Source organism: Pimephales promelas, chromosome 20 (genome assembly GCF_988280905.1).
Source record: "Pimephales promelas chromosome 20, fPimPro1.hap1.1, whole genome shotgun sequence".
Lineage (NCBI taxonomy): Eukaryota > Metazoa > Chordata > Actinopteri > Cypriniformes > Leuciscidae > Pimephales > Pimephales promelas.
In genome coordinates this window covers 29,377,778-29,405,650 of record NC_142788.1, presented here as the reverse complement: position 1 = coordinate 29,405,650, position 27,873 = coordinate 29,377,778, and the positions used below count along the sequence as shown (strand labels likewise).

General features: G+C 40.4%; 2 protein-coding genes across 2 annotated transcripts; both read right to left on the bottom strand.

Moving 5' to 3' along the window:
• Positions 1-2: 2 nt before the first annotated feature.
• LOC120463158 (peptidase inhibitor 16) lies at positions 3-15,901 on the bottom strand. Its single transcript, XM_039652038.2, has 6 exons — positions 15,316-15,901; positions 13,943-14,091; positions 13,755-13,830; positions 13,560-13,669; positions 796-887; positions 3-704 (listed from the first exon to the last, which is right to left on the bottom strand). Exons 1-6 carry the CDS (start codon positions 15,469-15,471, stop codon positions 466-468), a joined length of 822 nt encoding a protein of 273 aa, XP_039507972.2. The 5' UTR covers positions 15,472-15,901; the 3' UTR covers positions 3-465.
• Positions 15,902-21,609: 5,708 nt separating this feature from the next.
• On the bottom strand, positions 21,610-26,674 carry LOC120463027 (peptidase inhibitor 16). The gene is made up of 5 exons (XM_089124715.1): positions 26,081-26,674; positions 23,450-23,598; positions 23,241-23,316; positions 23,044-23,153; positions 21,610-21,748 (listed from the first exon to the last, which is right to left on the bottom strand). The coding sequence occupies exons 1-5, from the start codon at positions 26,234-26,236 to the stop codon at positions 21,610-21,612; spliced, it is 630 nt and encodes a 209-aa protein (XP_088980841.1). The 5' UTR covers positions 26,237-26,674.
• Positions 26,675-27,873: the final 1,199 nt, after the last annotated feature.

The window sequence follows — 27,873 nt, the reverse complement described above, 5'->3', positions numbered from 1 at the left end:
AATCATTTTTAAAAAATGGAGTATACAAAACTAAACATTTATTCATTCATTTAGGTTTTTCCATTCCAGTTTTTACCAGCTTTTGAATTTGAACAAAAATATAAATGACGTTTAGCCTACATATAAAAATATATATATATACATGCAATACATGCATTCACTTGTGCATTGTAATAATTCTCAAATTGTTCATTAAAACTAATACTGTAAATCTATAAAAATGCAGCGCATATTCAAACCAGAAAATATTTTCCAGCTAAAGTGACACATCTTACAGTAAACTTAAAGACACTTGAATAAACAGATTATTTTGCTTTTCAAGTAAATGTATCTTGATATGTGAACCTTTAGACATTTGTAACTGGAATACTGAGGAAGACAATCATTTTTGCAGTGCAAACACACATCTTATGCATTTTGTATGTGTCTTATCAGGTTATGAAGGATCTCATCCACTCCAGACCCTCACAAAACAAGCGCCAGCACGATGAGCAGCATCAGTAGATGAGATGTGATGCTTTCCATCTTGGATCCATGACTAATGGTTGTTTTTTCCATGCCAGTCTTATCTACTTTAACAGGTATGTGGGTGGGCTCTCGGGGAACATCGACGGGCTCCGTGGTCCAGTGGGAGCGCTCCGGTAAGACAGTCGGGTCTTCGTTGACGGCCGGCTCATCGGATGGATCGAGGGGATTCTCACGCACTGTGAGGAAAAGAGAGATTGAGAGGCTTTCCACTTGTTTTAGTTCATGTTAGCTTTAAGTTGATTTGCACTGATAAAGTTTTAACATTACCGCAGATTTCCTCCTTACACACTGGCAGGTTTTCTGGACACTTTGAGCACGGCTCTCCAGACACGTAAGGAAAATGTCCTTCAACATTTCCTCTGTGTGTGAGAAAGTTAAGTTGAGAGGATTTTCATAGATATTTCAATTTATTATGTGAAAGGTATTTTAGATCAGTGGTCCTCTACTAAATGGCTTTATATCTTTATATAAGCTTAAAAAGCTAAAAATGAAGATCGGGATTTCTTAATTCATTCCCTCAACAACTGTCATATTTAGCTATATGGTTCTAGAACTGGAAAGTTTATGAAAATGTATACAATCTTTAAAACTTGTAGATGTGTCAAGGTCTTAAATATTTTATTGAGAAGAAATTGCCATTTGTGAGTTAAAAATATTTATACAATCCTAAAATGTATTTATACAATACAGTATTTATATATAATGTATAATATGTGTGTGGGATATATATATATATATATACAGTATAAACAGTATATGTACATACACACATAGAGTAGCCTATATATATATATAGATAGATAGATAGATAGATAGATGGATGGATGGATAGATGGATGGATGGATGGATGGATGGATGGATGGATGGATGGATGGATAGATAGATAGATAGATAGATAGATGAGAAAAGTTATACTGAGCATTATTTTTACTGAAAAAAAAAACTAAATTATTTAAAGAATGTTCAGTTGTTTAATCTTCTGAAATTGATTTATAAAATGTTATATTTCACTATAGTGTCAATTCTAGTTTCTGAAAATAAAAAAGTTTGAAAACAAGCAGCTTTGATAGTACAGCAGAAATATCTTTGGGTGCCTTTGAAAATGTACATTTACATGTAATCATTTAGCAGATGCTTTTATTCAAGTGACTTACAAATGGTCCACGAGTCCTTCGAACCACTATTTAAGATAGCTAGATAAATACTTATAGATAAAAATAATATATAAGACAAAGATGTGTTTTAGTATTAGCTGGTGGTATAGACTTCTAGACTGAAATATTTGTATATGAACTCATATGATGTTAAAGGGTTAGTTCACCCAAAAATGAAAATTCTGTCAGTATTTACTCACCCTCATGTTGTTCCAACCCCGTAAGACCTTCGTTCATCTTCGGAAAACGAATTAAGATATTTAAGATATTAAAATCGCTCCTGCATACAGTCCATAGGCTTCTTGAGGGACTGGCTCTTGCCGTCCCCGAAAAGTCATAAAAGACATCGTTAAAATAGTCCAAGTGACTACAGGGGCTCAATCTTAAGTTTATCAAACGACGAGAACACTTTTGTGCGCAAAAAAACAACAAAAATAACGACTTTATTTCAACTATTCGTTTATTTCTCCCTCTGCGCGAGTCAGCTAACTAGTTTAATAGCGTAAGCTTCTGTTATTGTACGTCACACGCATCACACACACATGACCAGCGTCGACCAATAGTGAGCCTACGTGTGACGTAGCTCTACGCAATCACACTACGTTAACGGACTATAGGCTTATGGAGAAGGAAGTGAATAGTTGAAATAAAGTCGTTATTAGGGGCCAAGCACCGAAGGTGCGGAGGCACCTATTGTATCTGTGCCGGTTCTTATTATTATTAGGGGCCAAGCACCGAAGGTGCGGAGGCACCTATTGTATCTGTGCCGGTTCTTATTATTAGGGGCCAAGCACCGAAGGTGCGGAGGCACCTATTGTATCTGTGCCGGTTCTTATTATTATTAGGGGCCAAGCACCGAAGGTGCGGAGGCACCTATTGTATCTGTGCCGGTTCTTATTATTATTATTATTATTCTTCTTCCGACTGGGCGTCTATGGCAGCCCATAGACCGGTTTGCGGGAAAGTTGTTTTGGTTTGACATTCTGATAGAGGACAGTCCCAACTTTAAATGCACCAATTTTGGTGTCTCTAACTCATTCCCTCTAGCGCCACCAACTGTCCAAAGTTTCACTTTTATTATGCTAATAACTTTTGAACCGTAAGGCCTATCAACAAAATTCTTTTTTCCTCTTGTTCCTGAGCTCATGCCGATTCGATCGCACCCTATGACGTCATTTTCCGTCATAAAAAAACGGCCGCCATTTTGAATTTTCCAAAAAACCTACTTTTGCGAACTCGTCCTAGACGGTTTGTCCGATTTTCACCAAAATCGCACCGGATCATCTCCAGGCAGTGCTGACAAAAAGTTATGGAATTCAATATGATTCGAAGAACCGTTTTCGATAAACGCGCAAACTAATTTTACGTAGCGCTTGCAAAAACAGACGTGAGGCTGTATCTCCGCAACGCTTCATCCTATTCAGACCAAACTTGGTACGTGTCATCACAAGCATGACCTGAGGCTACGTGCAGCGTTTCGGCGCAGCGCCACCTAGTGGTCCAGAGATATGAAAAATGGCTATTTTTGCTCGTAACTTCTGAACGGTTTGTCCAAAAATCATAAACTTCATCTCGTTAGATTCAGGGCGTCATGCCGAGTCGACTGATATGCAATTTTCCCAGATCGGCCATTTTGGCTGTCGGCCATTTTGAATTATGTGCTAAAATGCTGTATTTTTTGAACGCATGAACGAATTGTTACGAATCTCGGTATGGGTCATCAGTACGATGCCCTGAAGGAGCCTGAGAAGTTTCGAAACAGCGCCACCTAGTGGTGAATTTCTTTTTTCAAACGCTTATAACTTTGGGTGTGGTACACTTATTTTCACGGGAGTCATCTTTTTGAGTTCCTGAATCGTTGCCGAGTCCAACGATACTAAACATGCTGGGTTTCGTCTTACGGTTGGTGTAGCGTAGCGATTTAGCGCGGAAAAAACACTTGGCGATATCTTTAAAACCGCTGTTCCGATCGAGACGAAACCACCGCCAGAAACACGGAATCATAGCTTGTTAACTACACGCTAATGCCCAAATGCGAAAATATTGATAGTAAGGGGTAGTAAAATTCAAACAAAGTCATGTGTCAGTCATTTTTTACGTGTTTTTTCATATAAATGTTTATAACTCGGAAGTGAATTGAGATATTTGCACCAAAATTGACACACATATGTATGGGGTCACTCTGAGGACACATAAAAAAAATTGTGGGACTGAGCCTCTTGGTGGCGCTATAATAGAACAAAACGTGAAATTCCCATTGACTTCAATAGAGTTTTGTGAAATAAAATGCTATACTAAACTAATGCATTGGTGTAATATTACAAAACTCAGTGTGTGCCATAAGCAGCATGCCCTGAAGGTACTCAAAAGATTTTGAGACAGCGCCACCTGTTGGTCAAAAGTTATAATTAATTTCTGAGAACGCTAATAACTTTTGAATAAATTTGCCTATTGCAATGAAACTGATCTTAATAGATTCCTTCGGTTATGCCGAAAACATAGATATCAGGTTTTCCATAATCAGACAAACATCCTGTTCGCCATCTTTATTTCTTTGAAAAACCTTCTTTTTCGAACTCCTCCTAGACCGTTTGTCCGATTTTCACGAAAATTGAATCGTATCATCTCCAGACCGTGCCGACTAAAAGTTATGAATTGCACGATGATAGACAAAACCGTTTTTGTATACCACAGCATCAAAATTTAGGCATGCTGCCAAAATTACTATTTAGGCTTTATCTCTGCAATGCCTTCACATTTTGACACCAAACTTTGCATGTGTCATTGTCACCTCACTCTGACCACATCACATCTATTTCGTAACTGCGCCACCCGTTGTTCGAAAGTGATAACCCATTAAATCATCTTATAAGTTAATGTTTGTGATTTTCTTAGCCATTTGCCCAAAGTTCTCTCAAAATGCCCTTAATTGCTCCTTGCTGCAGTTGGTCTGCCACTCCTTGCCATTTTGGCATATGTTGCCGCTTCTTGCGCTTGGCCCCGGTAATGGCTGCTTGCAGCTATATTTATTATTATTATTCTTCTTCCGACTGGGCGTCTATGGCAGCCCATAGACCGGTTTGCGGGAAAGTTGTTTTGGTTTGACATTCTGATAGAGGACAGTCCCAACTTTAAATACACCAATTTTGGTGTCTCTAACTCATTCCCTCTAGCGCCACCAACTGTCCAAAGTTTCACTTTTATTATGCTAATAACTTTTGAACCGTAAGGCCTATCAACAAAATTCTTTTTTCCTCTTATTCCTGAGCTCATGCCGATTCGATCGCACCCTATGACGTCATTTTCCGTCATAAAAAAACGGCCGCCATTTTGAATTTTCCAAAAAAACTACTTTTGCGAACTCGTCCTAGACGGTTTGTCCGATTTTCACCAAAATCGCACCGGATCATCTCCAGGCAGTGCTGACAAAAAGTTATGGAATTCAAGATGATTCGAATAACCGTTTTCGATAAACGCGTAAACAAAATTTACGTAGCGCTTGCGAAAACAGACGTGAGGTTGTATCTCCGCAACGCTTACTCGTTTTCACACCAAACTTGGTACGTGTTATCACAAGCATGACCTGAGGCTACGTGCTGCGTTTCGGCGCAGCGCCACCTAGTGGTCCGGAGATATGAAAAATGGCTATTTTTGCTCGTAACTTCTGAACGGTTTCTCCAAAAATCAAAAACTTGGTCTCGTTAGATTCAGGGCGTCATGCCGAGTCGACCGATATCCAATTTTCCTAGATCGGCCATTTTGGCTGTCGGCCATTTTGAATTATGTGCTAAAATGCTGTATTTTTTGAACGCATGAACGAATTGTTACGAAACTCGTTATGGGTCATCAGTACGATGCCCTGAAGGAGCCTGAGAAGTTTCGAAACAGCGCCACCTAGTGGTGAATTGTTTTATTCAAACGCTTATAACTTTGGGTGTGGTACACTTATTTTCACGGGAGTCATATTTTGAGGTCCTGAATCGTTGCCGAGTCCAACGATACCAAATATGTCGGGTTTCGTCTCACGGATGGCGTAGCGTAGCGATTTAGCGCGAAAAAAACACTTGGCGATATCTTCAAAACCGCTGTTCCGATCGAGACGAAACCACCGCCAGAAACACGGAATCATAGCTTGTTAACTATACGCTAATGCCCAAATGCGTAAATATTGATAGTAAGGGGTAGTAAAATTCAAACAAAGTCATGTGTCAGTCATTTTTTACGTGTTTTTTCATATAAATGTTTATAACTCGGAAGCGAATTGAGATATTTGCACCAAAATTGACACACATATGTATGGGCTCACTCTGAAGACACAGGAAAAAAATTGTGGGACTGAGGCTCTTGGTGGCGCTATAATAGAACAAAACGTGAAATTCCCATTGACTTCAATACAGTTTTGTGAAATACAATGCTATACTAAACAAATGCTTTGGTCTAACATTACGAAACTCAGTGTGTGCCATAAGCAGCATGCCCTGAAGGTACTCAAAAGATTTTGAGATAGCGCCACCTGTTGGTCAAAAGTTATAATTAATTTCTGAGAACGCTAATAACTTTTGAATAAATTTGCCTATTGCAATGAAACTGATCTTAATAGATTCCTTGGGTTATGCCGAAAACATAGATATCAGGTTTTGCATAATCAGCCAAACTTCCTGTCCGCCATCTTTATTTCTTTGAAAAGCCTTCTTTTTCGAACTCCTCCTAGACCGTTTGTCCGATTTTCACGAAAATTTAATCGCATCATCTCCAGACCGTGCCGACTAAAAGTTATGAATTGCTCGATGATAGACAAAACCGTTTTCGTATACCACAGCATCAAAGTTTAGGCATGCTGCCAAAATTACTATTTAGGCTTTATCTCTGCAATGCCTTCACATTTTGACACCAAACTTTGCATGTGTCATTGTCACCTCCCTCTGACCACATCACATCTATTTCGTAACTGCGCCACCTATTGTTCGAAAGTGATAACCCATTAAATCATCTTATAAGTTAATGTTTATGTGATTTTTTTTAGCCATTTGCCAAAAGTTCTCTCAAAATGCCCTTAATTGCTCCTTGCTGCAGTTGGTCTGCCACTCCTAGCCATTTTGGCATATGTTGCCGCTTCTTGCGCTTGGCCCCGGTAATGGCTGCTTGCAGCTATATTTATTATTATTCTTCTTCCGACTGGGCGTCTATGGCAGCCCATAGACCGGTTTGCGGGAAAGTTGTTTTGGTTTGACATTCTGATAGAGGACAGTCCCAACTTTAAATACACCAATTTTGGTGTCTCTAACTCATTCCCTCTAGCGCCACCAACTGCCCAAAGTTTCACTTTTATTATGCTAATAACTTTTGAACCGTAAGGCCTATCAACAAAATTCTTTTTTCCTCTTGTTCCTGAGCTCATGCCGATTCGATCGCACCCTATGACGTCATTTTCCGTCATTAAAAAACGGCCGCCATTTTGAATTTTCCAAAAAACCTACTTTTGCGAACTCGTCCTAGACGGTTTGTCCGATTTTCACCAAAACCGCACCGGATCATCTCCAGGCAGTGCTGACAAAAAGTTATGGAATTCAAGATGATTCGAATAACCGTTTTCGATAAACGCGTAAACAAAATTTACGTAGCGCTTGCGAAAACAGACGTGAGGTTGTATCTCCGCAACGCTTACTCGTTTTCACACCAAACTTGGTACGTGTTATCACAAGCATGACCTGAGGCTACGTGCTGCGTTTCGGCGCAGCGCCACCTAGTGGTCCGGAGATATGAAAAATGGCTATTTTTGCTCGTAACTTCTGAACGGTTTGTCCAAAAATCATAAACTTCATCTCGTTAGATTCAGGGCATCATGCCGAGTCGAGTGATATCCAATTTTCCCAGATCGGCCATTTTGGCTGTCGGCCATTTTGAATTATGTGCTAAAATGCTGTATTTTTTGAACGCATGAACGAATTGTTACGAAACTCGGTATGGGTCATCAGTACGATGCCCTGAAGGAGCCTGAGAAGTTTCGAAACAGCGCCACCTAGTGGTGAATTGTTTTATTCAAACGCTTATAACTTTGGGTGTGGTACACTTATTTTCACGGGAGTCATATTTTTGAGGTCCTGAATCGTTGCCGAGTCCAACGATACCAAATATGTCGGGTTTCGTCTCACGGATGGCGTAGCGTAGCGATTTAGCGCGAAAAAAACACTTGGCGATATCTTCAAAACCGCTGTTCCGATCGAGACGAAACCACCGCCAGAAACACGGAATCATAGCTTGTTAACTACACGCTAATGCCCAAATGCGTAAATATTGATAGTAAGGGGTAGTAAAATTCAAACAAAGTCATGTGTCAGTCATTTTTTACGTGTTTTTTCATATAAATGTTTATAACTCGGAAGTAAATTGAGATATTTGCACCAAAATTGACACACATATGTATGGGGTCACTCTGAGGACACATAAAAAAAATTGTGGGACTGAGCCTCTTGGTGGCGCTATAATAGAACAAAACGTGAAATTCCCATTGACTTCAATACAGTTTTGTGAAATACAATGCTATACTAAACAAATGCTTTGGTCTAACATTACGAAACTCAGTGTGTGCCATAAGCAGCATGCCCTGAAGGTACTCAAAAGATTTTGAGACAGCGCCACCTGTTGGTCAAAAGTTATAATTAATTTCTGAGAACGCTAATAACTTTTGAATAAATTTGCCTATTGCAATGAAACTGATCTTAATAGATTCCTTGGGTTATGCCGAAAACATAGATATCAGGTTTTGCATAATCAGCCAAACTTCCTGTCCGCCATCTTTATTTCTTTGAAAAGCCTTCTTTTTCGAACTCCTCCTAGACCGTTTGTCCGATTTTCACGAAAATTTAATCGCATCATCTCCAGACCGTGCCGACTAAAAGCTATGAATTGCACGATGATAGACAAAACCGTTTTCGTATACCACAGCATCAAAGTTTAGGCATGCTGCCAAAATTACTATTTAGGCTTTATCTCTGCAATGCCTTCACATTTTGACACCAAACTTTGCATGTGTCATTGTCACCTCCCTCTGACCACATCACATCTATTTCGTAACTGCGCCACCTATTGTTCGAAAGTGATAACCCATTAAATCATCTTATAAGTTAATGTTTATGTGATTTTTTTAGCCATTTGCCCAAAGTTCTCTCAAAATGCCCTTAATTGCTCCTTGCTGCAGTTGGTCTGCCACTCCTTGCCATTTTGGCATATGTTGCCGATTCTTGCGCTTGGCCCCGGTAATGGCTGCTTGCAGCTATATTTATTATTATTATTCTTCTTCCGACTGGGCGTCTATGGCAGCCCATAGACCGGTTTGCGGGAAAGTTGTTTTGGTTTGACATTCTGATAGAGCACAGTCCCAACTTTAAATACACCAATTTTGGTGTCTCTAACTCATTCCCTCTAGCGCCACCAACTGTCCAAAGTTTCACTTTTATTATGCTAATAACTTTTGAACCGTAAGGCCTATCAACAAAATTCTTTTTTCCTCTTGTTCCTGAGCTCATGGCGATTCGATCGCACCCTATGACGTCATTTTCCGTCATAAAAAAACGGCCGCCATTTTGAATTTTCTAAAAAACCTACTTTTGCGAACTCGTCCTAGACGGTTTGTCCGATTTTCACCAAAATCGCACTGGATCATCTCCCGTCAGTGCTGACAAAAAGTTATGGAATTCAAGATGATTCGAATAACCGTTTTCGATAAACGCGCAAACAAATTTTACGTAGCGCTTGCGAAAACAGACGTGAGGCGGTATCTCCGCAACGCTTACTCGTTTTCAGACCAAACTTGGTACGTGTCATCACAAGCATGACCTGAGGCTACATGCTGCGTTTCGGCGCAGCGCCACCTAGTGGTCCGGAGATATGAAAAATGGCTATTTTTGCTCATAACTTCTGAACGGTTTCTCCAAAAATCATAAATTTGGTCTCGTTAGATTCAGGGCATCATGCCGAGTCGACTGATATCCAATTTTCCCAGATCGGCCATTTTGGCTGTCGGCCATTTTGAATTATGTGCTAAAATGCTGTATTTTTTGAACGCATGAACGAATTGTTACGAAACTCGGTATGGGTCATCAGTACGATGCCCTGAAGAAGCCTGAGAAGTTTCGAAACAGCGCCACCTAGTGGTGAATTTTTTTTTTCAAACGCTTATAACTTTGGGTGTGGTACACTTATTTTCACGGGAGTCATTTTTTGAGTTCCTGAATCATTGCCGAGTCCAACGATACTAAACATGCTGGGTTTCGTGTTACGGTTGGTGTAGCGTAGCGATTTAGCGCGAAAAAAACACTTGGCGATATCTTCAAAACCGCTGTTCCGATCGAGACGAAACCACCGCCAAAAACACGGAATCATAGCTTGTTAACTATACGCTAATGCCCAAATGTGAAAATATTGATAGTAAGGGGTAGTAAAATTCAAACAAAGTCATGTGTCAGTCATTTTTTACGTGTTTTTTCATATAAATGTTTATAACTCGGAAGTGAATTGAGATATTTGCACCAAAATTGACACACATATGTATGGGGTCACTCTGAGGACACATAAAAAAAATTGTGGGACTGAGCCTCTTGGTGGCGCTATAATAGAACAAAACGTGAAATTCCCATTGACTTCAATAGAGTTTTGTGAAATAAAATAATGCTATACTAAACAAATGCATTAGTGTAATATTACAAAACTCAGTGTGTGCCATAAGCAGCATGCCCTGAAGGTACTCAAAAGATTTTGAGACAGCGCCACCTGTTGGTCAAAAGTTATAATTAATTTCTGAGAACGCTAATAACTTTTGAATAAATTTGCTTATTGCAATGAAACTGATCTTAATAGATTCCTTGGGTTATGCTGAAAACATAGATATCAGGTTTTGCATAATCAGCCAAACTTCCTGTCCGCCATCTTTATTTCTTTGAAAAGCCTTCTTTTTCGAACTCCTCCTAGACCGTTTGTCCGATTTTCACGAAAATTTAATCCCATCATCTCCAGACCGTGCCGACTAAAAGTTATGAATTGCACGATGATAGACAAAACCGTTTTCGTATACCACAGCATCAAAGTTTAGGCATGCTGCCAAAATTACTATTTAGGCTTTATCTCTGCAATGCCTTCACATTTTGACACCAAACTTTGCATGTGTCATTGTCACCTCCCTCTGACCACATCACATCTATTTCGTAACTGCACCACCTATTGTTCGAAAGTGATAACCCATTAAATCATCTTATAAGTTAATGTTTATGTGATTTTTTTAGCCATTTGCCCAAAGTTCTCTCAAAATGCCCTTAATTGTTCCTTGCTGCAGTTGGTCTGCCACTCCTTGCCATTTTGGCATATGTTGCCGCTTCTTGCGCTTGGCCCCGGTAATGGCTGCTTGCAGCTATATTTATTATTATTATTATTATTATTCTTCTTCCGACTGGGCGTCTATGGCAGCCCATAGACCGGTTTGCGGGAAAGTTGTTTTGGTTTGACATTCTGATAGAGGACAGTCCCAACTTTAAATACACCAATTTTGGTGTCTCTAACTCATTCCCTCTAGCGCCACCAACTGTCCAAAGTTGCACTTTTATTATGCTAATAACTTTTGAACCGTAAGGCCTATCAACAAAATTCTTTTTTCCTCTTGTTCCTGAGCTCATGCCGATTCGATAGCACCCTATGACGTCATTTTCCGTCATAAAAAAATGGCCGCCATTTTGAATTTTCCAAAAAACCTACTTTTGCGAACTCGTCCTAGACGGTTTGTCCGATTTTCACCAAAATCGCACCGGATCATCTCCAGGCAGTGCTGACAAAAAGTTATGGAATTCAAGATGATTCGAAGAACCGTTTTCGATAAACGCGCAAACTAATTTTACGTAGCGCTTGCGAAAACAGACGTGAGGCTGTATCTCCGCAACGCTTCATCCTATTCAGACCAAACTTGGTACATGTCATCACAAGCATGATCTGAGGCTACATGCAGCGTTTCGGCGCAGCGCCACCTAGTGGTCCGGAGATATAAAAAATGGCTATTTTTGCTCATAACTTCTGAACGGTTTCTCCAAAAATCAAAAACTTGGTCTCGATAGATTCAGGGCGTCATGCCGAGTCGACCGATATCCAATTTTCCCAGATCGGCCATTTTGGCTGTCGGCCATTTTGAATTATGTGCGAAAATGCTGTATTTTTTGAACGCATGAACGAATTGTTACGAAACTCGGTATGGGTCATCAGTACGATGCCCTGAAGGAGCCTGAGAAGTTTCGAAACAGCGCCACCTATTGGTGAATTGTTTTATTCAAACGCTTATAACTTTGGGTGTGGTACACTTATTTTCACGGGAGTCATATTTTTGAGGTCCTGAATCGTTGCCGAGTCCAACGATACTAAACATGCTGGGTTTCGTGTTACGGTTGGTGTAGTGTAGCGATTTAGCGCGAAAAAAACACTTGGCGATATCTTCAAAACCACTGTTCCGATCGAGACGAAACCACCGCCAGAAACACGGAATCATAGCTTGTTAACTATATGCAAATGCCCAAATGCGAAAATATTGATAGTAAGGGGTAGTAAAATTCAAACAAAGTCATGTGTCAGTCATTTTTTATGTGTTTTTTCATATAAATGTTTATAACTCGGAAGTGAATTGAGATATTTGCACCAAAATTGACACACATATGTATGGGGTCACTCTGAGGACACATAAAAAAAATTGTGGGACTGAGCCTCTTGGTGGCGCTATAATAGAACAAAACGTGAAATTCCCATTGACTTCAATAGAGTTTTGTGAAATAAAATGCTATACTAAACAAATGCATTGGTGTAATATTACAAAACTCAGTGTGTGCCATAAGCAGCATGCCCTGAAGGTACTCAAAAGATTTTGAGACAGCGCCACCTGTTGGTCAAAAGTTATAATTAATTTCTGAGAACGCTAATAACTTTTGAATAAATTTGCCTATTGCAATGAAACTGATCTTAATAGATTCCTTCGGTTATGCCGAAAACATAGATATCAGGTTTTCCATAATCAGACAAACGTCCTGTTCGCCATCTTTATTTCTTTGAAAAACCTTCTTTTTCGAACTCCTCCTAGACCGTTTGTTCGATTTTCACGAAAATTGAATAGTATCATCTCCAGACCGTGCCGACTAAAAGTTATGAATTGCACGATGATAGACAAAACCGTTTTTGTATACCACAGCATCAAAATTTAGGCATGCTGCCAAAATTACTATTTAGGCTTTATCTCTGCAATGCCTTCACATTTTGACACCAAACTTTGCATGTGTCATTGTCACCTCCCTCTGACCACATCACATCTATTTCGTAACTGCGCCACCTATTGTTCGAAAGTGATAACCCATTAAATCATCTTATAAGTTAATGTTTATGTGATTTTTTTAGCCATTTGCCCAAAGTTCTCTCAAAATGCCCTTAATTGCTCCTTGCTACAGTTGGTCTGCCACTCCTTGCCATTTTGGCATATGTTGCCGCTTCTTGCGCTTGGCCCCGGTAATGGCTGCTTGCAGCTATATTTTTTGTTGTTTTTTTGCGCACAAAAGTGTTCTCGTCGTTTGATAAACTTAAGATTGAGCCCCTGTAGTCACTTGGACTATTTTAACGATGTCTTCAATTACTTTTCGAGGACAGCAAGAGCCAGTCCCTCAGGAAGCCTATGGACTGTATGCAGGAGCGATTTTAATATCCTAAATATCTTAATTTTTGTTCCGAAGATGAACGAAGGTCTTACGGGGTTGGAACAACATGAGGGTGAGTAAATACTGACAGAATTTTCATTTTTGGGTGAACTAACCCTTTAAGTTGCAACTTATACCACAATAAATATTGTAATGAAACACACTTACGGAGGATAGTAATCACAGACGAGAATAGTGGTGTTCCTGTAATCTAGTCCCTCAACAGTGTCACAGAAGTGAGTAGCACAGCCGATTCTATTGGTGTCTGCCCACACCATCTGTAAAAACAACAGAAACACATCGTCACATCTGCATAGTAATACTGTGAAAACCAATCAAACACAGAATGGAAATGGTGCTTACCTGAGTGTAATGGCCACACATTTTCTCTTCAGCACAAAGCATGTTTTCATAGTTATAATCCACTTTTTCCTCAAACCTGGGGTGCAAAGAAATGATTAATGCTTATAGGTAATATATCTACATATCACAGATCACTGGTAGTCATTCATTCACTCTCATTTATGTTTTAGTTAAGATAGTTTTCATACCAGCTAACCGTTGCTTCAGTTGCATTAAAAGCTCCAGTGGTGATAAAGAGATTTTCACCCAAAGTGAGTTCCTGAAGGTCAGGGTTGTGGTCCCAGATGCATTTTACTGCGTAAGCTTCCGCCACCACACGCAGTGTCTCGTCCCACACCTTAAACGACAGAATAATGTTATTTGACTTTGACGTTTGTTAGTTTTGAAATGACTCGAAAAAAGATTTGTTCATTTTGATGAACGAGTTCGAACAGGAGAGTCACGAATGTGCATCACAGAACAGAGCAAGGCGACCATTTGAGCTTATAAAACTTAAACTTTGTTATTTATTTATTAAATGAGCGATCGTTTCGCTTGATAAGACCCTTATTCATCGTCTAAAGCCCTGTCTTTTGGACCTCACATTTTTTCATTTTGCATTCAGATCTGTCCCAGCATGTTGTTGTTGGTACGATCCACTCTGTTGTGTAAATGTAAGTGAACAAAACATGTTTCACACAAAACCCAGAGTCTTTTCCACTGAATCTCCCCATATTTCTGCTCTAAATTTCACCCGTAATACAAATACAAGCGATTAAGACAGGATGACCACATGGGGCTTTATTATAACACTCACACTCAGCATAGTGTTCCTGCGGTCTCATATAACATTCACATTCCTCAGCATGTCACACACCCACACAGATGTTGTGCAACGGTATTGCATGCATCCACATACCCACACACACTCCATTCAGTCTAAATCAACTGGAATCATCGGTTTCTTTGGAAAAAGTCCCTCTTTATTAATATAGTATGGTCTCATGCGTTCACATGACACAAATTGAGGTGTGTCTCACACAGCAGCAATGCTTCTTCTTAAAGGGACATTTTAGATACTAACATTGACACTAAATGACTTTATTCTAAATTACTTTTAGGATCAGTTTTCATTTGGTAAACCACAATCATGATTACTGCATTACTTAGACTCCCTTGTGTTTTGACGTCGTTTGTGCTAATGAATAAGCATCATGACACAATTACCATGGATATTAATGTGATAATTGTTGTTTACAGCAGTAATGAGACCATTGAAGATATGATTCCAGTGATTGATGGCAGATTATTAGATGCTTTGAGCTCATAAGAGCATCCAGAGACCAACACATCAACAGTCTGAGATCAAACTCAGAAATCACACACATGTGGTTGGGGAAAGTCAACCTGTACACTACCATTATTGAAAAATTTGGGGTAAGTACGTTTTTTTTTGTTTTTTTTTTAAGTTAAGACATTTTTGTGTGGACTTTTTGTTCAGTAACTCTGAAGGTTTTCACCACTAGAACCAAAGCGAAATATGTTGTGTGCATGTGTTTCTCCAGTCAGGTGCATCTCTTACCACTTTCTGCATGAAGGCGGCGCTGGGCGTAACCTGAGAGCGAAGCTTGTTGTGCATGTCCACGATGGTTGATTTCTCCTGCTCGGTCAGTTGTCCAGCAGCTAAACTCAGAATCGCCCAGATCCCGGCGCTCCAGAGGGCCACGTCCCAATACATGCTGTCTATCCGACCGCGACGACTCTAGATCAGCTTGTTCGGAGTTGTTCTCTGCTGTCTTACCCCGTCACTCGCTGTCCAAGGTAAAATATCTCTCTCAGAGCTGATCTCTCTCAGTGTGTGTAAGTGAGAGAGTAAGTTAGGACAGAAAAACTCCCACCCTTTTTTATCCTGTACTGAAGCCGCCCCTTGGTCACATTACACATCTCACATGCACATAAACACACACTCCACTGGTTTACTCATAATACTGGGAATACGTGACTCTGTCCGGCTGTCCACGGTCTTCAAGGCGTTGAGAAATAATTGTGTTTTAGTCACAAGGCATGTTATAGCAGCTCTGCTTGAGGAATGCCTGAGATAACAGGGATATGATTCGGTTTATCTTCCCTGTGTTTTCCACGAAAATCTTCTGTACTCATATTACTGAAGTAATTTCCTTTTGTACTACGTTCTGCTCTCTCCGGCGAGGATTCACCCTTATATTAGTGGGTTCCTCCCTGTGGAGGGTTTACACAAACCCAGATCTCCTTTACTGTAAGTGACGCCAGTGAAATTCTTTCCCTCTTTAAAGCTGAGCTGTTAACTGAGAGGATCATTCAGATAAGGTCTGAATTGACAACGCAAACTAACATTTCAAGAGACAAATTTTTACATATTCTAGAGAGTTTTTTTTTTTTAAATACTTAATTTTTTAAAAAACACTTGCACAGCAATACACATCACATGTCTGTAACAACAATTTTAATGTACAAAATCAAAACAAACAAACACCTGGGCTCATATTACATGAAAATTACATGCACAAACCAACATTGGATAATACAGTGTGTACTTTGGGAGTCAAGTTTATTTAGGTTTTTCCATTCCAGTTTTTACCAGCTTTTGAATTTCAACACAATATAAATGACGTTTGGCCTACATACACTCACCGGCCACTTTATTAGGTACCCCATGCTAGTAACGGGTTGGACTCCCTTTTGCCTTCAGAACTGCCTCAATTCTTCGTGGCATAGATTCAACAAGGTGCTGGAAGCATTCCTCAGGGAGTTTGGTCCATATTGACATGATGGCATCACACAGTTGATGGAGATTTGTCGGCTGCACATCCATGATGCGAATCTCCCGTTCCACCACATCCCAAAGATGCTCTATTGGATTGAGATCTGGTGACTGTGGAGGCCATTTGAGTACAGCGAACTCATTGTCATGTTCAAGAAACCAGTCTGAGATGATTCCAGCTTTATGACATGGCGCATTATCCTGCTGAAAGTAGCCATCAGAAGTTGGGTACATTGTGGTCATAAAGGGATGGACATGGTCAGCAACAATACTCAGGTAGGCTGTGGCGTTGCAACGATGCTCAATTGGTACCAAGGGGCCCAAAGAGTGCCAAGAAAATATTCCCCACACCATGACACCACCACCACCAGCCTGAACCGTTGATACAAGGCAGGATGGATCCATGCTTTCAAGTTGTAGACGCCAAATTCTGACCCTACCATCCGAATGTCGCAGCAGAAATCGAGACTCATCAGACCAGGCAACGTTTTTCCAATCTTCTATTGTCCAATTTCGATGAGCTTGTGCAAATTGTAGCCTCAGTTTCCTGTTCTTAGCTGAAAGGAGTGGCACCCGGTGTGGTCTTCTGCTGCTGTAGCCCATCTGCCTCAAAGTTCGACGTACTGTGCGTTCAGAGATGCTCTTCTGCCCACCTTGGTTGTAACGGGTGGTTATTTGAGTCACTGTTGCCCTTCTATCAGCTCTTTTAACCAGTCTGGCCATTCTCCTCTGACCTCTGGCATCAACAAGGCATTTCCGCCCACAGAACTGCCGCTCACTGGATGTTTTTTCTTTTTCGGACCATTCTCTGTAAACCCTAGAGATGGTTGTGCGTGAAAATCCCAGTAGATTTGCAGTTTCTGAAATACTCAGACCAGCCCTTCTGGCACCAACAATCATGCCACGTTCAAAGTCACTCAAATCACCTTTCTTCCCCATACTGATGCTCGGTTTGAACTGCAGGAGATTGTCTTGACCATGTCTACATGCCTAAATGCACTGAGTTGCCGCCATGTGATTGGCTGCTTAGAAATTAAGTGTTAACGAGCAGTTGGACAGGTGTACCTAATAAAGTGGCCGGTGAGTGTATATGGAATATATAATCTACGTAAAATACACATACTTATGCATTGTAATAATTCTCAAATTGCTCATTAAAACTAATACTATACTGTCAATCCATAAAAAGGCAGCGCATATTCAAACCATTAAAATATTTTCCAGCTAAAGTGACGCATCTTACAGTAAACTTAAAGACATTGGGGTGAACAGATGATATAATTTAGTTTCTGCCACGCAATTAAAAATATTCGGACTTTTTTTTCATCTGACAATTTTGAGGAGGAAAAAAGTCAGAATTGACCTTATGCACAGCTGCGCTACTTCCTGAACTTAAGCCAGCTCCTTGTTTCCTGTCTGCCATTATTGGCCGAACTTGATTAATTCAGGTGTGTCTGATTATTGTTGCCGTGACTACTGAGGTCAGGCACACCTGGATTAATCAATTTGTCCAATAATGACAGACAGGAAACAAGGGATGTGTTCTTGATCCGCCCCGTTTACCGAGGATGCATCGAGAGGTGACTTGTGCGGACTTCAGATAGCCAGGTATCCCAGAATGCATTTCGCGTCAACCAGCGAAAATCCGCGAAATATCAAAATACTACTGTTATTGTGTCAAGAAATGTAATGTTAAGAGTGTTTCAGGCGAGAATGTGGTTCTCAAATCTGTAGTTTATTCATAAAGATAGCGCCTATTTCAAAAATGCATTTTACGTTTTCGTAGTTCTGACATCAAACCTTCAGCAGACACTCAGCGAGATCAACCCCGACTGGAACAGCTTATCCTCGGCTAGTGCTTCTGACGTTTGCCGCTGGCTCTGATCTCTCAAGTCTTGTAGTGTATAAACTTAACGTATTCGTCTTGTGTATAAGTCTATTTTTGGTCTCATTAAACAAAAAAAATTGTTTTTTGAAGTTTCATAACTTTATATTTAGGCTGTTTAACTTTAACAACATTTTTTACATTATCTTCACTATATGAACAATAAAATAAATGTACACAACCCTGTTTCTGTTTGATAAATGTCAATAAAAATCGATGTTTCATATTTTTAAAATGAAAACAAAAAGATCATGTTCATTTTGTTATAAATATATGCAGTGAAGATAATCGCGTTGCCCACATGGCCATTAGCCTAATGTTGATTTTTTTTTTAAATGAAAAGAGGCAGAGTGGTGTTTTATAACATATTTCGTTTTATTGTTGATGAAAAGAGGCAGAGTTGTAGCATATTACGTTTTATTGTTGCCTAAAATATATATAAAGAGATAATCGGTAGTAGCCAGAGCGTGCTGATTGACGCGATCGCCGATCAAGTACGCTCTGTTCCATTTGCAGAAGAACCGGACTTGCGTCCTCTCGTCCTCGGGAGTTCGTTCTCCGGAGTCGAACTTGGCAAGTCCGAAGTTTGCGTACTTGGTATTGAGAAACGGCTAAGGAGCTGGCTTAAGTTCAGGAAGCCAATTGTGAGACAAAAAGTAGCAATTCCTCATTTATTTGTTATTCCATGGCGGAAACAATCTTCCATAAAAACCGGCTTGCATGAGATTATCTTAAAAGATTTGAAAAAAGTTTTTTATTTCACTTTACAAAAAGCTGCGATTAAACAAGAGGTTAAATTCAAAGAGTTTGGTTTGTTTCTCAAACACCTTAATTTACTCTTGATGTCTTCATTTTCTGTTTTCCACCATATATATATATATACGCTATTGTCATCCTAATCGAAGCCTTTGGTGATTAGTCAGGAGTTTCAAATTTCATTAAGAGAGATTTTTTTCTTGTTTAAAGCTAAACAGATGCGTTTTTTTATTAAACAAGACTCCATATTTTCTGTAATTTTGTGTAACTGTACACAAGTAACTGTCTCTTGAACGTTTAATTGTAAAAATACTGAGGAAGACGAAAATCTTTTGCAGTCCACACACATCTCATGGGTTTTGTGTATTTCTCATCATGTTACAGTGTTGTAGTACTCGAGACTCGGACTCGGGGTCTTGGTCTTGACATGGACTCGTGTGCATTTGGACTCGGAATTGACTCGTACTCGAACATTTTTTGTTTAGGACTCGGACTTATTCCCGAGTCCACTCGAGTTCAATTCAAAATATTTTTCATGATTATTAATGTATGTAAATAAAATATTTCTTTAAATTGATTGACACACCCAGTGATTGGTGATTTTCTAGTGCGCAACTGCGCATGACAAATTGTAATAAAATTACTTTTAACACCACCTACTGTGTGGCCTTTTTACCCTAAACTGATCATATTTTTTAAACTCTTAAGTAAATTCAGTAAAAAAAGGATTTCTCTAAGTAAATAAAAGTAAATTAGGTAATCAACCCTCACTGGTCTCGGTCTCGACTCGGACTCGACTCTCTATGGACTCGGTCTCGAATCGGACTCGAATGAGGTGGTCTCGACTACAACACTGTCAGGTTATGAAGGATCTGTAAGAAAAAATGATGTGGACATCGAAGATCTCAAAAATGAAGTTTATTACAGCATAGAAGTGGCAAGGTACTCAAAGCTTGGTTTCACTGGCGTCAGAATGAACCCAGAACACCGAAATCTTAAACCTTTTACCCTGTTAGAGTTTTACCACTCTTAATGTAAATGAAGTTGAGACAGTCCATGTCTGAGACGGTTCTCTGTCCCACACCCATTCCCATTCTACAATTGATGATGACCATATGCTCAGGATGTGATCAAGCCAAATGGGGAAGAAATAATATAACTTCACTTTCATCTCTATGATATTTGAGCCATTTTTAGGGGATAAACTTGTTCTAATCGTTTTTGGAGTGGCAGACAACAATTTCTTACAGATCTTATCCACTCCAGACCCTCACGAAACTAACACAGTCTCATCCCAAGAAGTCATATAACTGACGTCTTGGGACGTCTTTTGACCATACGTCAACATCCGGCTTTTTAGGGTACCCTTAAACGTCGGTTACATGACAAACCCCGGGCCGTCATACAACTGACGCTTTACCTTTAACGTCAGTTAGGTGACGGGGTAGGTTTAGGTCTGGGGTAGGGTTAGGATCCGATAACGTCATCTAACCGACGTTTAAGGGTACCCTAAAAAGGCGGATGTTGACGAATGGTAACAAGACGTCAGTTATATGACGTCTTGGGATGAGACTGCGCTGATGAAACAAGCGCTAGCATCACGCTAACGCTGTCCATCTTGGATGGATCCATGACTCTTGGTTGTTTTTTCCATGCTGGTCTCATCTACATGTACTTTAACAGGCACGCGTGTGGACTCTCGGGGAACATTGACGGGCTCCGTGGTCGAGTGGGAGCGCTCCGGTAAGACAGTCAGATCTTCAGTGACGTCCCGCTCCAGTAAGACAGTCGGATCTTCAGTGACGTCCCGCTCCGGTAAGACTATCGGGTCTTTAGTGTCGTCCCACTCCGGTAAGACGATCGGATCTTCAGTGACGTCCCACTCCGGTAAGACTATCGGGTCTTCAGTGACGTCCCACTCCGGTAAGACGATCGGATCTTCAGTGACGTCCCACTCCGGTAAGACTATCGGGTCTTCAGTGACGTCCCACTCCGGTAAGACTATCGGGTCTTCATTGACGTCCCACTCCGGTAAGACTATCGGGTCTTCAGTGACGTCCCGCTCCGGTAAGACTATCGGGTCTTCAGTGACGTCCCACTCCGGTAAGACTATCGGGTCTTCAGTGACGTCCCACTCCGGTAAGACTATCGGGTCTTCAGTGACGTCCCACTCCGGTAAGACTATCGGGTCTTCAGTGACGTCCCGCTCCGGTAAGACTATCGGGTCTTCAGTGACGTCCCACTCCGGTAAGACTATCGGGTCTTCAGTGACGTCCCACTCCGGTGAGACAGTCGGGTCTACAGCGACGCCTGGCTCCTCGAATGGATGGAGGGGATTCTCACGCACTGTGAGGAAAAGAGAGATTTAGAGGAGTGTGTACAACAAAAATATGCATAGTTTAGCTATTCATGGCCGCTTTGTACATTATTTTAGTTCATGTTAGCTTTAAGTTGATTTGCACTGATAAAGTTTTAACATTACCGCAGATTTTCTCCTCACACACTGGCAGGTTTTCTGGACACTTTGAGCACGGCTCTCCAGACACATATGGATTTTGTCCCCTAAAATTTCCTCTGAAATGAAGGAAAAAAGTAAGGATGGACAATTTATTATGTGCAAGGTATTTAAGATCAGTGGTTTTCAAGTGGCTTAAAAATCTTTATTAAATCTTAATTCATTCCCTCAACAACTGTCATATTTAGCCAGGGCACGAAGCTCCCGTTCCACCACATCCCAAAGATGCTCTATTGGGTTGAGATCTGGTGACTGTGGGGGCCATTTTAGTACAGTCAACTCATTGACATGTTCAAGAAACCAATTTGAAGTGATTCGAGGTGTGTGACATGGTGCATTATCCTGCTGGAAGTAGCCATCAGAGGATGGGTACATGGTGGGCATAAAGGGATGGACATGGTCAGAAACAATGCTCAGGTAGGCTGTGGCATTTAAACGATGCCCAATTGGCACTAAGGGGCCTAAAGTGTGGCAAGAAAACATCCCCCACACCATTACACCACCACCACCACCAGCCTGCACAGTGGGAACAAGGCATGATGGATCCATGTTCTCAGTCTGTTTACGCCAAATTCTGACTCTACCATCTGAATGTCTCAACAGAAATCGAGACTCATCAGAACAGGCAACATTTCTCCAGTCTTCAACTGTCCAATTTTGGTGAGCTCTTGCAAATTGTCGCCTCTTTCTCCTATTTGTAGTGGAGATGAGTGGTACCCGGTGGGGTCTTCTGCTGTTGTAGCCCATCCGCCTCAAGGTTGTGTGTGTTGTGGCTTCACAAATGCTTTGCTGCATACCTCGGTTGTACCGAGTGGTTATTTCAGTCAAAGTTGCTCTTCTATCAGCTTGAATCAGTCGGCCCATTCTCCTCTGACCTCTCGCATCAACAAGGCATTTTCGCCCACAGGACTGCCGCATACTGGATGTTTTTCCCGTTTCACAGCATTCTTTGTAAACCCTAGAAATGGTTGTGTGTGGAAATCCCAGTAACTGAGCAGATTGTGAAATACTCAGACCGGCCCGTTTGGCACCAACAACCATGCCACGCTCAAAATTGCTTAAATCACCTTTCTTTCCCATTCACATTCAGTTTGGAGTTCAGGAGATTGTCTTGACCAGGACCACACCCCTAAATGCATTGGAGCAACTGCCATGTGATTGGTTGATTAGATTATTGCAGTAGTTTGAAAAGGTTGAAAATCACTTGAGACAGTTTTAAAAGTTTGTCTCAGTATTAGCTGGTGGTACAAACGTCTAGACTGAAATATTTGTAAATTAACTCATATGATGTACAACCTGACAAATTCTTGAACATTTAGCTCATGTTCAGTTTGGATTATTGAAACACACTTACGGAGGATCGTAATTGCAGACGAGAATAGTGGCCTTCTTGAAACTTAGACCCTCAACAGTGTCACAGAAGTGAGTAGCACATCCGATTCTGTTGGTGTTTGCCCACACCATCTGTAAAAACAACAGAAACGCATCGTCACATCTGCATAGTAATACTGTGAAAACCAATCAAACGCACAGACTGGAAACTGTGCTTACCTGAGTGTAATGGCCACACATTTTGTTTTTAGGACAGGACTTGTTTTCATAGTTATAATCCACATTTTCCTCAAACCTGGGGTGCAAAGAAATGAGTTGCTTTAATGCTTATAGGTGATCTACATATCACAGATCATTGGTATTAGTTATCTTAATCATTAGTAATTTATTCACTCTAATTTATGTTTTAGTTAAGATAGTTTTCATACCAGCTAACCGTTGCTTCAGTTGCATTAAAAGCTCCAGTGGTGATAAAGAGATTTTCACCCAAAAAGAGTTCCTTAAGGTCAGGGTTGTGTTTCCAGATGCATTTCGCTGCGTAAGCTTCCGCCACCACACGCAGTGTCTCGTTCCACACCTTAAACGACAGAAACAAGTTTGATGATGTTATTTGACTTTGACGTTTGTTAGTTTTGTGACAGCAGAACAATTTATTTTCTGAACTCTTAAAGGAGAACTCCGGCGCAAAATGAACCTTTGGTCTAATTACACATTGCTACCTAGTCAACCGTTATCTGAGATTTGTTTTCATGATTGCCGAATGTAAATAGTTTTATCTCTAAAAACAGTTTAGCCTATAACGCTAGTTCAATGCTAGTATATAGGGCATAGAGTAATGACAAATAAAAATCGCTTGTTATTACCACTAACAAGGCTCAAAATATCCCCACACCAACACGACAGCATAACAAGGGTCCCTACATTCAAACCGAAGCGTTGAGAACTTTGTCAGTGTCCACACAGTTTAATAAGAAGATATTTTATACACACAGTAAATTTCGCGAATACAGGAAGAAGCCATCTTTGAAAAATAGTCTCTACCAGTCGATCTACGAACGCCGATCCAAGTGCGCTGAACTGTGCAGAATCTCATATGATCCGTTGTTTCCAGAAGAAACACAAACACAAACCGTTTACTTCCCTTCAATTTGTACATGTAGACTACTGTTCGCGCTCACCTTATCACCTTTCACATCTCACCAGCGCACTTGGATCGGCGTTCGTAGATCGACTGGTAGAGGCTATTTTTCCAAGATGGCTTCTTCCTGAATTCGCGAAATTTACTGTGTGTATAAAACATCTGCTTATTAAACTGTATGGACACTGACAAAGTTCTCAATGCTTCGGTTTGAATGTAGGGACTCTTTTTATGCTGTCGTTTTGGTGTGGGGATATTTTGAGCCTTTTTAGTGGTAATAACAAGCGATTTTTATGTGTCATTACTCTATGCCCTATATACTAGCATTATACTAGCGTTATAGGCTAAACTGTTTTTAGAGATAAAACTATTTACATTCGGCAATCATGAAAACAAATCTCAGATAACGGTTGACTAGGTAACAATGTGTAATTAGACTAAAGGTTCATTTTGCGCCGGAGTTGTCCTTTAAATAAACCAATGTTGTTTTACATTATTATAATTCTGTATTATGCTTTAGTTAATTAACATTGAGTGAATCTCAGAAACCCTGGTCGTATATCATGTTAAGATCCAAAATAACAAAAAATGAAAGAAAAGGGGAAATATATATATATATATATATATATATATATATATATATATATATATATACTAACAATCAATATCACAAATAAATACAAAAAAATTAAGATACAAATGAAATAAACAGTGCTTTTCATGTAGGTCTATAGTATTAGGATACTGTCACTTTAAGACCTAATGTACGCGTTCAATATAGGCTACTAATATACTGTACACATGCATTTTCTTTTTCTACCATTTACGTTCACTTAAGACATAATCGACAATGTTTACTGGGATACTCGTCGTGACGGGCATTTTGTGACCTAATTTTGTGTGAATTTGTCCATTTGAGTGCAAGAAGAAATGAAAGTGAGCTCAATTTAGTATTCATGCGCTGTCTGAGACTTTCAAGGAACGTGCTTCGGATGCTTAAACTTCCCACACTGTGTGCGAGTAATGAATTGAACAAAACATGTTTCACACAAAACCGAGTGTTTTCCACTGAATCTCCCAATATTTCTGCTTTGAATTTCACCCGTAATACATATATTAGAGATTAAGACAAGATGACCACTTTATCAAAACAATCACACTCAGCATAGTGTTCCTGCGGTCTCGTATAACATTCACATTCCTCAGCTTGTCACACACACACACTACGCAATGGTATTTCATGCATCCACACACACTCCATTCAGTCAAAATGAACCGGACTCATGATGGTTTCTATGTGAAAAGACGCTCTTTATAAATAAAGGATTGTCTCAAGCGTTTACATGACACAGTGGAGGTGTTTCACACAGCAGGTAAGCTTTATCTCAAAGATTAATTTTATATAATAACATTGATACTAAATTACTTTGTGGAGTGATTTATTAAATACTTCATTTAGGATCAGTTTTCATTTGGTAAACCACAATCATGATTACTGCATGACTTAGACTCCCTAGCATTTTAAAGTTATTTGTGCTAATGAATAAGCGTCATGACACAATTACCATGGATATTAATGTGATAATTGTTGTTTACAGCAGTAATGAGACCATTGAAGATATGATTCCAGTGATTGATGGCAGATTATTAGATGCTTTGAGCTCATAAGAGCATCCAGAGACCAACACATCAACAGTCTGAGATCAAACTCAGAAATCACACACATGTGGTTGGGGAAAGTCAACCTGTACACTACCATTATTGAAAAATTTGGGGTAAGTACGTTTTTTTTTTGTTTTTTTTTTAAGTTAAGACATTTTTGTGTGGACTTTTTGTTCAGTAACTCTGAAGGTTTTCACCACTAGAACCAAAGCGAAATATGTTGTGTGCATGTGTTTCTCCAGTCAGGTGCATCTCTTACCACTTTCTGCATGAAGGCGGCGCTGGGCTGAACCTGAGAGCGAAGCTTGTTGTGCATGTCCACGATGGTTGATTTCTCCTTCTCGGTCAGTTGTCCAGCAGCTAAACTCAGAATCGCCCAGATCCCGGCGCTCCAGAGGGCCACGTCCCAATACATGCTGTCTATCCGACCGCGACGACTCTAGATCAGCTTCTTCTCTTGTTCTGAGTTGTTCTCTGCTGTCTTACCCCGTCACTCGCTGTCCAAAATGCCTTCAGAACAGGTAAAAATATCTCTCTCAGAGCTGTTAGTGTGTGTATGTGAGAGAGAACGTAGAACCCCAGAATGAAACTCACACCCTTTTTATCCTGTATTCAAGCTGCCCCTTGGTCACATCTCACATACAGATAAACACACTCTACCGGTTTATTCGTAATACTGGGAATACGTGATTCTGTCCGGCTGTCCAACAAGTCCAACAAGAGGCACTAGGTCTTCAAGGCGTTGAGAAATAATTATGTTTTCGTCACTGGGAATGTTATCAGCTCTGCTTGAGGAATGCCTGAGATAACAGGGATATGATTTGGTTTATCTTGCCTTTGTTTCCATGAAAATCTTCTGTACTAATATTACAGAAGTAATTTCCTTTTGTACCAGGTTCTGCTCTCTCCAGCAAGGATTCACCCTTATATTAGTGGGTACCAGTGATGCGCGGGTCAATGTATAAACAACCCGCAACCGACCGACGTTTTCAACTACCCGCCCGCAACTCGGACCGCAAAAAAAAAAAGTAAAAAAATATTGTACCCGACCCGCTTCCTGACCGCATTTTTAAAAATTAGTAAATGCTCATCGGAGCGTTATTGGGCCATAGACGTGTAACAACACAGCGTCGCAAGAAGACGCGCAGGCCTACACATAACAAAGGCAAAGCCAGCACTTTCGCCATCATCTTTCATTATTTCAGCAAATGTCTTCCACACTTTTACTCTTTTACTATTTTTTTTACTATTTGTCTATTTGCGGAGCTTCCACTCCCCAGTCTTCACCTTTTCTCTTACCGCCTCCATCTCTCTGCAGACTGTAGTGATCATGGCCGGTTCGTGAACGAATCGTTCTTTTGAACCGGTTCTTTTTAGTGAACCGGTCGAACCAGTAAACTAAATCGAACTGAATCGTTCGAAACAGTTCGCGTCTTGCGTCAGTGCTGATCCACAAGTTACTGAAGTTACTCACTTTCAGACATGCCTGACAGTCGCCTACGAATCGAAATAAATCAATATCCTGAATTATATTTTACTCCAGTAACTCCAACAGTTCACTGAACCGAGACATGTGCCACTGTTGAGAGAAGTGATGAGCACGAGCAGCTGATACTGCGTATACCGAACGCACAGGGACAGCGGACCGCGGTTCTCCAATCACTAGTATAGAACCGAGAACTGTTTAGACTGAGCTTGTGTGTTATCTTCGTGCCAGTTATTGCAGCCAATAATGTGTAGGGCTGTATATTTCATCAAACATTGTGTCTTGTACTATATTAATACAAATGTTTAATTGGCATCTTTTTTCAAACGACCCGACCGACCGCGACCCGAATATCATTAAAAACATTTTTGGATGACCCGTAACTGCGGGTAACCGCGGGTGACCGCAGGTACCCGCTCATTTCGGATCAACCCGCGCATCACTGGTGGGTACTTCCCTGCGGAGGGTTACACAACCCAGATCTCCTTTACTGTAAGTGACGCCAGTGAAATTCTTTCCCCCTTTAAAGCTGAGCTGTTAACTGAGTGGATCATTTGATTTAAAGG

Coding starts and splice junctions, on each gene's coding strand:
- LOC120463027 (XM_089124715.1), bottom strand. CDS start 26,236: ATGTATTGGGACGTGGCCCTCTGGAGCGCCGGGATCTGGGCGATTCTG. Junction 23,317..23,449: donor ACTGAAGCAACGGTTAGCTG/GTATGAAAACTA, acceptor TTTGCACCCCAG/GTTTGAGGAAAATGTGGATT. Junction 21,749..23,043: donor GTCTGCAATTACGATCCTCC/GTAAGTGTGTTT, acceptor CCTTCATTTCAG/AGGAAATTTTAGGGGACAAA.
- LOC120463158 (XM_039652038.2), bottom strand. CDS start 15,471: ATGTATTGGGACGTGGCCCTCTGGAGCGCCGGGATCTGGGCGATTCTG. Junction 13,670..13,754: donor TGTGTGGCCATTACACTCAG/GTAAGCACCATT, acceptor TTGTTTTTACAG/ATGGTGTGGGCAGACACCAA. Junction 888..13,559: donor GTCTGTGATTACTATCCTCC/GTAAGTGTGTTT, acceptor TCTCACACACAG/AGGAAATGTTGAAGGACATT.